Below are 12,070 nucleotides of genomic sequence, written 5' to 3'. Positions count from 1 at the left end.
CAACAGCGGCACAGCGACGGGCACGATCCGAAGATCCCGTGCAGCATTTATTATTACATTATTATTTGAATCTTGATGGATTCTCCTCGTTAAACATTAGTTAAAGTCAATTGAGATTTCTCTCTCTCTTCTGTCTCTTTCTAGTTCCTTTTCTAGAAAATCATCAAATTAATTAATAGCGATTGATAAGTTGAATCATAATTTATCGTTGGCAAATATTTTCAGAGGACTGTCCCTTACGCGTTATCATTACTTTTAATCTTTATGATAAAGTAGATAGTGAAAATTTTTTATTAATTTTTTATAATGTCTTTTCTCTTGCGGAAATTGTGTTGGTGCCTACAACTGTACTGTTTGTCCCAGATTTGTGAGATTTCGTCGTTTACACGCCGACGAGTAGAACCGCAGACCTCTTTGCGTACAAAACTCGCTCAGTACAGTATTCCAGGCAATATCGAGTAACGCGATTATGCGTACGGCTGGAAGGGAAAGAGAGTGTCGTAATAAATTTTTGTGGTGAGGAGGAGTCAATCATAAATCGATATCAATAAAGTTTGTGATGTTAGGCAGGCATATCATGGTTTTTTATATTGATATTCGAATTACGAATAAACATTTGTATTCTTGTATATATACATATATGATGTGTACCTCATTAAGGATAGCGCGTTGTAATTATATAGATATATTTTTTTATCTTTTTTTTTTATATTTCTAAGTGTACAATCTCGAGCGTATAAGAGATGCTATTCTAACTAGTCAGTAAAAACGAAGGATTGTATTTTTACACGACGAATTATTTGTAAATAATGCAGAATATTTGAAAATTATATAGCTGGGGCACCGACGATCGAGTGACACGGTCTGTTTCAAATAATCTTATTATCAAGCTTTTGATAAAAAGAAAAAAAGTATGTAAATGTAAATTAAAAAAATAACAAATAAACAACTATTTTTGTACGCATAATAAGACAGTTTATTTTGAGCGTTTCCGCGTATTGTATTCGATTGATAATCAATTTATAAACAAAGAATGATATTCGATCTTCGCGATTTGATTTATTAAAAAAAATTAAACTTAAAAAGACTTGATAATGCAACGCAAAAATAAAATGTTTAATAGAATTATGGTAAGTTCAACATCTCTACAATTACTTTTAATTATTTTTGTTAATATTTTTTCAGTTTTTTTATAACATTTATTATTAGAGTCTAGATGAGACTTTAAGAGGCTTCAAAACTATTTTTGTATACAGAAAAAATTGATTTATTTAAATTAATAGCAATTATTTATTTGAAGAAATGTTTAATTAAAAAGAAATGATCTTGATTTTGTCAGCGTATTATACAAAATCTGATAATACAACTTTTTACTTCTTAAAACTTCAATTTTGTTAAAAAACTTTTTAAATCAATAACTTTGACAAAATCAACGTGCATTAATTATAAAATTGACATTTTATCTTTATATATTTTGCTCATTTTTAAGAATTTTACTATTAACATATTTTAACAACGTGCTATCGAATTCAAGTACTTATTGTTTATAAATACAGACCTCATTGCATTCAAAATATGGTTTTATAGCCATAAACTTCTTACTGCATCTAAAAAGTATTTATTACTCATGCTCATAGCTAGCAAAAATCCATCTAATTCAATAATACCTTATCATTCATAAAAAAGAGCACGCTTAATCGAAGACGTTTAATTAAAAAAATCTTATTTGGCTTTTAATTGTACTATTAACAAAATTTTTACGGACCAGAGGACATTTAATCGTGTCCCTCAAATTTTGCCAGCGGCCAGAGGACACCTAATCGCGTTCACTGGAGTCAACATTGAGGACGCAATTAGGCGTTTCCTGGTCGTGGAGAAAATTGGAGAACGCGTTTAGGCGTTTTCTGGTCGTCGAAATCTCTTAAAATCGAACAAATGGCATAAGTCAACGATAAATTGGACGTAAAAATGTTTCAATAATTCAAGTAACAATAAATTAGACGGTTTTTTTTATTAAATGTCTCCGATTGTGCACGCCTTCATCTTCTATTAGTGATATGACTTGTTAAATTGAATGGATTTTTTACTAGTATATTAATATAATAAGGATAAGTTTAAAATAAAATATTTTATGTTTTATATATTCATAATAAAAATTTATTAAAAAAAAATACATTCAACAAAAATACAATTGTTTACATTATCTACGCATAGATGTAGACTATTATAGTTTACATAGATGCTTAATCTTGGATATATTTGTTTACATATTTGCAGATCTTGTTACATCAAAATTTGCTCATAATAAAAAGACAATTCCTACAGACAAAACGTAGTTTTATTCCGATAATAAGTGTACAATTACGAATGCACTTACTGTTTTGATCTTCTTCGCAACTACTACGAAGTAGTTATACATACACTATTGACACATGAATCTTTTATTCGCTATAAGCAGTGTAAACATACAATGATCATTCTTTTTCGCTTATAAAGTATCTATGCGCTCCATACCGTTTTTCAAATCGACATATCAATCGCTATATTTATTGTACACTCTCAATTGTTCATACTTAACGATCTCACGCACCCTTTCACAAAAAATGTTACATCTAAAATTTCTTTCAGACCATTATATGACAGGAGAGTTATTAATATGTTTATTGCTATTTATCTCGTCAAATTATGCAGTAGTATGAACGCATATGTATGCAGTCGGTTTATACTATTATAAAAGTGAAACATAGTCGGTCTCATTCATAAAATCGAAATAAATTATAATCGAAACATACTGAATAAGAGTGAGCGATGTGTAAGAAAGACCGATTCACGTTGCACAATATAAATATTGTCTATTATTCATTTTATTACAGAATCGCTTTTATACTTTTCATAAATATATCATAGGGATTCTAAGTGAGCAGTTATTATCAAAACATTTTAATATCATACAAGAATGATAATTAGAATAACAGCTTGTTTTTTGACAAAATCTGTCGCCTTAATTATTATTTGTCACTTTTACAGATTTTTATGATTTGTGCAGAGAAATGCGAGACAGAAACAAAAAAAAAGACGCTAGATTGCATTTAAATGCGAGATGCAGTTCATTAATTTTTAATTATGCTTAAAATCGACAGCGGAAATTTTAATTCGCTCACACTCTTATAATCGAATCATGTAGCGTTCACAAAAAGCGCAGTTATCAAAACGAAGCAAACATACATGAGAGTTCAGTCAGTTTCGATTACGTTTGTCGATATTATAAACATTTGTGAAGCGGGTTTGAGACGGGGATGGTTCATATAAAGATTATATACATTATCTAATCACTCGGTAGATTAATATACGTCTATGTGTGACTGCGTATTTGTGCATGTATAGACATGGAATGCATGTTCTTACTCGTCCCGAAATAGCATATGTCGGACGACGTTTTCACAAATTGTTGATAATCCTATATATTCAATCCTTAATATCCTCTATTAGAAAGCGCACAAAGAATACCTTCGTTACACGACACTATATTTCCTATAAAAAAATAAATGGCGAAGGCTGGAGGCTACATGGAAGAAGTACTCGTCAAAGTCTCGAAAAGGCAGTTACAACGTGCGCGGGAAATCATCAATGTTGTACATGTGATTTCGAATGCACATGTCATAACGCGTTGTGTTATAAAACAAGGACAGAAAGGATAACGCGGCAATAAGGAAGAATGCCAAGTGAAATTTGATTATCGAGCTTCAGATCAGTCGTGTTCGATATCTACAAGACTTGACTTTTGACAAACGTACGTTTGCGCATAAAATTTTTCGAAGCACACAAGGACTATGTATAATAACGCGGCTTTACAATGAGCGATTCTATAAAAAGATTCGTGAAAAATATCGGTATCTCTGTCATTACACTCGAACCGGAAAACTATTCGCCAGAGCATAAATATATACTTTGATTCTGTTAGCGCCGACACGCGTTTCTCCTTTGCGTTTGAAACCGTTCGCGATTGTACTATGTAAAACGGCATTTCAATGGCACATTCTAATCTTCGCAGCATCGTCTGAAGTCACTTCAGTTCTACACAACGTAATTTAAATCACAGATTATCTAACTACAGTTATATAACAAGTCTGTGTTTCAAATGCGTCTTAGAAAATGCAGATATGGAAAAGTTCGGTACATTATTTTTTCGCAGAAATTGTTTAAAATTAAAAACTTCTTTATAAAAAGATATGCTACAAATCGTTGTATAAAAAAAGGATTACAATAGATCTGTTTGTTTTATTCACACTTTCTGTGAAAATTTTAATAAAATTTCCCGAAATATAAGAAATAAAAACAAAACTATTATCTTTTAATAATTGTCTATTCATATTTCTTCTTATAAGAATTTTAAAAAGTATAAAATGCCTATATAGCTAAAAAAGAGTGTAATAATGTTGTTTTATATATATATATATATAAAATGTTGCTATAATAAAAAACTAATAAATTACTTTAAACGATAACGATATAGAAAAATACGAGTGTCGAATAAAACGAACATATCTAATATACGCTAAAATTGGAATATAAAAAAAATATGCAATTTGTACTTTTTTTTACATGTTAGTATTTTGGAAGATACTGAGCAAAGAGAAAAAGAGAGCGCATTTCCTTATTACACGTTTCCCTTCGAATTTGAACGTTTCAAGTTTTGAATTTGTTGGCATGTACTTCGTATTACGTAAATACGAATCGCTATTCTACGTACCAGCAACGATTTTGGGGTATTCACTAAGATTTTATAGCAACATCTTTTCCTTACGCTCTTCAAGCAAGTCAAATAAAACATAATTGTAATAAGTATATAAAAAGTAAAACTTTTGATTTCAACAGAACCTATTCAGAATAGGTCGATATATCTTTATAAAATATCGTGTAAAAATATCGCGTGAAGATAAATTTCGATTGATTATGTAAAATCGTAGAAAACGTAACAAAACTTAAAAAATAGGCCAATATCGCTCTTCTTTCTTGTTTCTTTATAGGTACAAAAATGGCGCGAGTGTCTTTACTTTAAAATAAGCAGCATTAGAGTACGATATAACATGACATAAAATTAAAATCACCGTTTCGATATTTGCTTCTATTGCGCCGCTAACCATTTTAGTACCAATACGCAGTTCATAAGTGATAAAAGGTGCAATCTACCAGACAATTTTTTTGAAGTATAAATACTCTTATCAAAATAGCGCAATTCATCGACTGATAAGGTAAGGATCAAAATAAACCTCTCAAGTATTCGCTGTGTTATTGGACCCATTCATATATTAAAAAATCAATTATTATAACAAAACGCGCTATACTTTAATTTAGCAATTAGCTGTTTTTTCCTAGATTGTATTTTTATTTAAAAAATAAAAGGAAAATTTTAATCAAAATTGACTAAATGATTCATAGAAATATCTGTAAATATACGTGAAATATATCTAAACAAATATATGAATAAATTCTATTCACCTTTTGTCACTATGAAACTACATAATACAAGACCAGCCTCTCTTCGCCCCTCTAAAGAATTTAGAAGAGGAAAAGGGTGGTCTGCCTCGCTTGCTACTTGGTCGCCTCGGGTGGACAGTCGGGCTGGTTGTTGGGATGAGCCGCGGTGAAGGCCGGATGGTGCTCCAAGTGACGATCCACCCTCAGAATCGTGGGGAAGGGTCTCAGGTCCACGTGAAACCTTCGCGCGTTGAATATCTGTGGCACCAGGCAACAGTCCGCTAACGTAATCTCATCGCCGACGCAGTATTTGCCCGCGCTCGACGATAATAATTTCTCCACGGCTGAAAAATAACATTATCAGTGTTTGCTCGATTATATAAGAAAACTTATTTTCGCTATTTTGATCGTCAACGATTAAACGTCAACGATTAAACGTGCCGTTTTTTAATACATCGAAGATCGCAGACTAAGAATATTTTTCCTTACAATCTTCATATGCAATGAATAATTAGAATTGCAAACACCCGCAGTCTTCATGTCATGAATATTTAAAAGCGTCATTGAAATATAATAAGGTGATTCGCAATGTTAAAAATTGATTATATATTTAAATTTGAAAAATGGCAACAGGAAAATGTTTAAATACAATAAAAATCTAATTATAAAACTGTTCAGGGAACATACAAAACTTTTATTTTTTTATCATTTAAAAAAAATGAAGCTAGTAGCAATTCATCGTTTATTATATCATACGATTTATGGACTTAATACATTTCTTTTATATACCTGTAAATCCTCTAGTTATCCAATGCTGCGCCCATTCCTTTTTACGTTCCTCTCCAACGTAGATTAGAACAACGAGATTTTGCAACGGCTGTATGCCGCTGGCAATTACTTCGCAAATCTCTCTCACTCTAGCTCTTTTGACAGGATCCGCCGGCATCAATGGACGATTCGGCCTAGTCTCTTCCAAGTATTGCAGAATATTTAGCTGCGCAAATAAATCGCTGGTTATCAACTTTGAAAAACAATCGCAATGTAAACGTAAGCGAATATACTCACCGACTCTATTAGCGTGTGATTGTCAATATGGAGTGCAGGGACCTGCTCCATTGGATTTATCTCACGGAACTCGTTGGAATGCTGTTCTCCGCCGCCCTTTACCAGGCTCACAGGTTTTATATCGTACGGTATCTCCTTCAGGTTCAATGCTATTGATAAATACAGAAATATTAGTAACATAGTTGAAAGATAATCAACTATAATAACAATAATAAACTTCTGATTAAAAATTTGTTAAATACAAGAAAGTATTTCTTTATGCACAAGTAAATTAAGAACATTCAAAATACAGTAAAAGTATATACTTCTAAAGTTTACAGTTTTTTTTACAAATCGCAGATCGTATATTTGATATTGCACGAATGCATCTCTGATATATTTCATATGATATTTTAAATACACAATATAAACATAATATCGCATCAAATAGGACTTTCACTCACCAATTCTCACTCTCCATGAGCAGGAGCTCCGCCAATAGGAGTAGAGCACCGGCTGTTGGAAAAAATGAGAAAAGATGTAAATAGATAAATTCTATCTAAGTATACTCACCGGCCTCCAGAACGACGGCATGCTCGAGGCCAGCGGCAAAACCAGATTCGTGATGTGGAAAAAAATTTATGACGATTAGCAAACGTAAATAGGAGTGTTGAAATGCACATTAATTAAGAAACATTCCTTCCAGTTGTTGATATAATTCTAACGATGATCAATTCAACTTTCTTTTTTCATCATTCTATTTTAAATAACATCTGAAAGTTAAATTGTTAATATAATAATAAATATATGCGAAATTTAGTCTCAAAAATATTCGATATATAAATCCTCAGCCATTTCATACAAAAATAATCATTTTCTAGAATAGAAAGTAATTTGTCTGATAGAAAAAATAATTAAATTTCATAAATGCACGAAATTTCATAAATGCACATACAAATATCATTTTTTTAAAGGAACAAATTTGATTTTTTTTCAACAAAATTCAGAATATACTTTAACTTATTCTCTTTGTTTTTCGACTGACAAGCCGCGTTGACATTTCGCAAGTGTAGTCGGCAAATATTGCGAGTGGAGTAGCTGCGCGCGCGCGTAGCCAGCCGCTCGCATACAAGCGTATCACATCCTTGTGTTACATACTATCGGCGTGTTACATTCGGCATCAAGGGTGCTCTCTGTCTAAAAGGGGTAATGGTGAGTTTCGTTCGCGCGCGTCACTCGTCTCGTTATTAATGAGTGAGACTGAAACAAGCTCGCAAAAATTGAATTTTCTGTGCAATGAAAAATTCGCCTTGTGTCGAATTTTTCTATTGTCCGGGCTACTTCGCGACCAAACACAGGTAATTTTCGCGCGATCGACCGCCGTATCGGAATTCGAACTTATCAGAATTGCATAGCGATTTCACGAATTCCTCAGCCGGCTCCGCGAGCGACGGCGTTATGGCGAAATACCGCAGTAACCGGGGCCGGTTACGAGACGAGCGGCGCTATCCCGGTGCTTCTCGACATCTGACCGGCCGCGTGAGAAGGTTAAATCGTCACTCGATACTCACCTTACCCATCACGGACATCTCGTTGTCGTCTCTCGCCCGCTCGATTACCCGGCCAGCGACACAACGCACAACTCGTTATACCCACGGCGAGCCGGAATCTGTCAGAAATAATTCGGAATCACGGTGAACGCGCGAAATCGCACCTCCTCCCCCTTTTATTCGATTGCCAGCCGTTCCTTCCCGTTCCACCGCTACATTCTAGCCGATCGTGCAACGGCCAATCGCCGTACGCTTTTCCGATGGCGACGCTAAAGTCCGCGCTGCGCCATGTCTTACACAAAAGCTTTTTGCAACAGACGCGTGATTGGTTGATTTCGCAATGCATATGCTTTATTGTGCAATCACGAAAGATTCGGCTGAATGCGCCTTTATCATAAATATGTTTGTAGATGTTCGAATAATATCAGAATGACCGACAGCCGATGTAATTTGTATCGTTACTCAACGTTATATCTGCTCGTTCGCAAAAGAGCTCCGTTGCTGCGTGTTTTCTTAACGCGGTCGAGTTTCTCCACATCGTTTTCACGTCGCTAGGTTAGAACGTTTCATTGTTGCGTCGCGTTCGTTCTAATTCCGCCTCCGCGCGCGCAACTCCCTGTTTGACGTTTCGACTTCACAACGCCGTCCGAGCGACACGGTTGACATGCTGTCGCGCAAAAACAAGGATTTGAGGACGATCAAGGAAGGAGTGGTCGGTAAATATGTGAAGAAGGAAACGCCGCCCGAAATGCCGAGTACGTATCTCGCGATGGCTTAATCCGTTTTCCTCTTCCACTCTGCTCCTAACGATGAAGCGTTTGTCATTTGATTGGCAGTTCGCATATCTTTTTTGCTTATCCTTGTATTCTACAAAAAATAACTGATAACATTCTTGTGATTCTTTTATGATTTAATACATATGTTTGCATTTTTCAAAGGATAAAGTTGCAGATGTAAATTTATTAGTAGGGTGGATATTATTAGATCATTGCATATGAAAGGGCGTTTTTAAATATAGATGAAAAGGAACGTTTTCATATCTCGTTAATTATTATCTCTAATGAGAACAAGCTTTCCATTATAACTGATTTTATAATAATTTCATATTTTTTGCCTTTTTATGATATGTTGCTATATATATATAATTTTTAATAAATTTACTATATGTATAATAAAACTTCTTTCAAAAATTTAAGAGAATATTCTCTTACTCTATCTTTTTATCATAAAAACATGAATTATACAACAATTCATATTACTTGCATCTAGTTATCAACGTATGGACAACGGAGCCAAACAAAAGGACGAGAAGACGCAACAACCATTCTACAATGCCAGCTTCCATGGTAAATTATATCGCACATGAATGTATAATTTAAATATACCATATTATACAATGTTCCCTATTAAAAAATAAAGAAAATCTAAAATCTGCTTATTCTAGTAAAACTTGTGCTCATTGTTTAAATTTGTCAATATCAAGTTGTATCAAGTTTTGATATTTCAAATAAAGCTCTGACTTTTCTATCCCCATCAATAAATGAAAATTGTGTATTATTTTTTAATTTTATTTATGTATACTCTATTGTAATATACTGCCAAATTAAATGTTTCCAAATGTGTCCTTGTTTCTTAATAAATGCTGAATAATGGAAAATTGAGGAAACTTATGCTTCTTTTGTTTCGTAGTCTATCCCTCAACAACCTAGTATGGTGCAAAAATTTGGAAATACAAAAACTACGCCTAGTGCTGTCGGTCTGGGTAGTCACGAAGGAAAATATACACCAAACAGTTCCGTTCCCGATTTAGCTCAAAGGTTAATAGTATTAATATCTTTAATAACTGTCACGCAATGTTTTAGCTTTGTGAAAAGATATTTTTCAAATGTTTTTAATAATTTTTTTCATAAAAATAAAACCACAAATCTTTTCTCTAAACGTAAGAGAAATCTTGCAAGATAAATGTTGTAAAATATTTTTCTGTAATGTGTTTTTTATCTTCACGATAGATTTGCTAATCTTTCAATCAATACGGGAATGAACGACGGCATGATTTCGAGGACCGCAACACCCATGTACCATCCCGAACTGTCACCCGCAATGTCGCATACTTATATTAATCAATACGCTGGGTCCGAGTATCATTTGGACAGAGTTCAGACACCACAGATGCCTTACATGCCCTTCGACGTCGATACCGGTTACGAGGACTATAATCATTCTGTGTATCGCACAAATGCTGGGTACGACAACGGTTTTCTGTGGCGAACCGTTTCTCTATTAATTACAGAAATTTTTTTCTATTATACTTCATATTGTTTTCCCTATAAAGTCTTAAATTGCAATTGTGAAATAAATAATGAAATTGACATTGATAACATACTTGTTTTAACGAGTTTCGATTTCTGATTAAAGTTACAGCAGGTGCCATTCAGAGAGATCAAGTTCTCGGAGTGACCAGCAGGAAGAGTTGCCTTTACCGCCTGGATGGTCGGTCGATTTCACGCTCCGAGGCCGAAAGTATTACATTGATCACAATACCAAGACCACACATTGGTCACATCCGCTCGAGAAAGAGGGTTTGCCTACGGGATGGGAGAGAATCGAATCACCGGAATACGGCGTCTATTATGTCAAGTGAGTACACTGGGAGAACAAATAAGAGAAGAGGATTTCATAAATATCGCTTTATGTCTATGAATATTCGTTTACTTCTTTTCTCAGTCATATCACGCGTCAAGCGCAATACGAACATCCATGTTACCCACATGAAATGCAAGCAGTGCGCGTTGTGTCGCCACCACGGCACACTCACTTTCACTCTCACAGCGTCCTGGTGCCAGCCAATCCCTATCTCAATGAGGAGATACCACATTGGCTGTACGTGTACAGCAGGGCTTCAATAGCCCTGGATCGCAAACTGCGCTGGGAATTGTTTCGCTTGCCCGAACTGGACTGCTTCAACGCCATGCTGACTAGACTATACAAACAGGAATTGGAGGAGGTCGTGATGCGTTATGAAGAGTATAGGTAAAAATCTGAAACAAAAACGATTTATTGACACATGTATAATCATTTCTCATAAAATAATATTTTAAGTTCCTTCAAATTTTAGTAATTTTAATAATTTTTAATATTTTGATATTTTTGTTACTACAGATCTGCATTGTTGTGCGAAATAGAACAGAGATTGAAGGTGTTAAACTCAGAATCCAGTGGCTCTAATGCTGGTGCTGTCGCCTTACGAAGATCTCTCCCCTGATAGAGAGATCTATTGATCAATCTATTGTTATCTTACATTTTTTTTTTTGACTGACGAAAAAGGTTCCTTGGAAGCTCATGATAAATGGTCAATACCTCGGTGTCTTTTGTACACGTGTAGATAATGTAAAGTTCAATGGAATTTATCCCTTTTGATAATATCTTATATATGCTATATATGAGTTTTGAGAAATAATAATTATTAAGTGTTACCTAATTCTATGTTGCAACAGTTGTCTGTTCTTTTTCTTTAGCCTCTTTATTTTCCTGGACCATCTTGTCAAATACCAAGTCAAACTCCTTTTTAACTGTCATGCCTGTGATTTGGTATACATGTACATTTTGAGATGTACCAGTTAACTTTGAATATACTTCTCCTGCAAAGAATAATCCATCATTTTTTAAATTTCTTTTTTACAAAATCAAAACCAAAAACATTAATAAAATATATATATACTTCTTTCTGATTTATTCTCTGGTATTTTATCTTTTAATAAGTAGTAGAATCCAATACCAAAACAATTCCATCCTAAAAAAGCATACAATATTGAAAGTTTTCGCTTTGCTTGTTGAGCTTGATACTTGTTTTTTACTCCAAACCATCGTTCTACAAATTGTTTCAACATTGTTTCTAAATTTACAATCAAGTTTAGGGAAAATATCCTATATCCTGTAAAAGACCAATATATTTAGTATAACCTACCAAAGAAAATATGTATATTATTTAACATGGTTCA

General features: G+C 33.8%; 2 protein-coding genes across 2 annotated transcripts; one reads left to right on the top strand and one right to left on the bottom strand.

Annotated features, from left to right (window-relative positions):
- Positions 1 to 2,320: 2,320 nt before the first annotated feature.
- Positions 2,321 to 8,252, bottom strand: LOC105677142 (probable maleylacetoacetate isomerase 2). The gene is made up of 5 exons (XM_067347938.1): positions 8,094 to 8,252; positions 6,987 to 7,038; positions 6,544 to 6,692; positions 6,268 to 6,472; positions 2,321 to 5,822 (listed from the first exon to the last, which is right to left on the bottom strand). Exons 1-5 carry the CDS (start codon positions 8,109 to 8,111, stop codon positions 5,593 to 5,595), a joined length of 654 nt encoding a protein of 217 aa, XP_067204039.1. The 5' UTR covers positions 8,112 to 8,252; the 3' UTR covers positions 2,321 to 5,592.
- Positions 8,253 to 8,478: 226 nt separating this feature from the next.
- On the top strand, positions 8,479 to 11,550 carry LOC105677224 (protein salvador homolog 1). The gene is made up of 7 exons (XM_012375679.2): positions 8,479 to 8,827; positions 9,342 to 9,418; positions 9,762 to 9,889; positions 10,082 to 10,315; positions 10,488 to 10,709; positions 10,797 to 11,102; positions 11,232 to 11,550. Exons 1-7 carry the CDS (start codon positions 8,737 to 8,739, stop codon positions 11,332 to 11,334), a joined length of 1,161 nt encoding a protein of 386 aa, XP_012231102.1. The 5' UTR covers positions 8,479 to 8,736; the 3' UTR covers positions 11,335 to 11,550.
- The last annotated feature ends 520 nt before the right edge of the window (positions 11,551 to 12,070 follow it).

This window comes from Linepithema humile, chromosome 1 (genome assembly GCF_040581485.1).
Source record: "Linepithema humile isolate Giens D197 chromosome 1, Lhum_UNIL_v1.0, whole genome shotgun sequence".
NCBI classification, from domain to species: Eukaryota; Metazoa; Arthropoda; class Insecta; order Hymenoptera; family Formicidae; genus Linepithema; species Linepithema humile.
The sequence above is the reverse complement of the archived record's forward strand: the minus strand, read 5'-3'. Positions and strand labels throughout refer to the sequence as shown.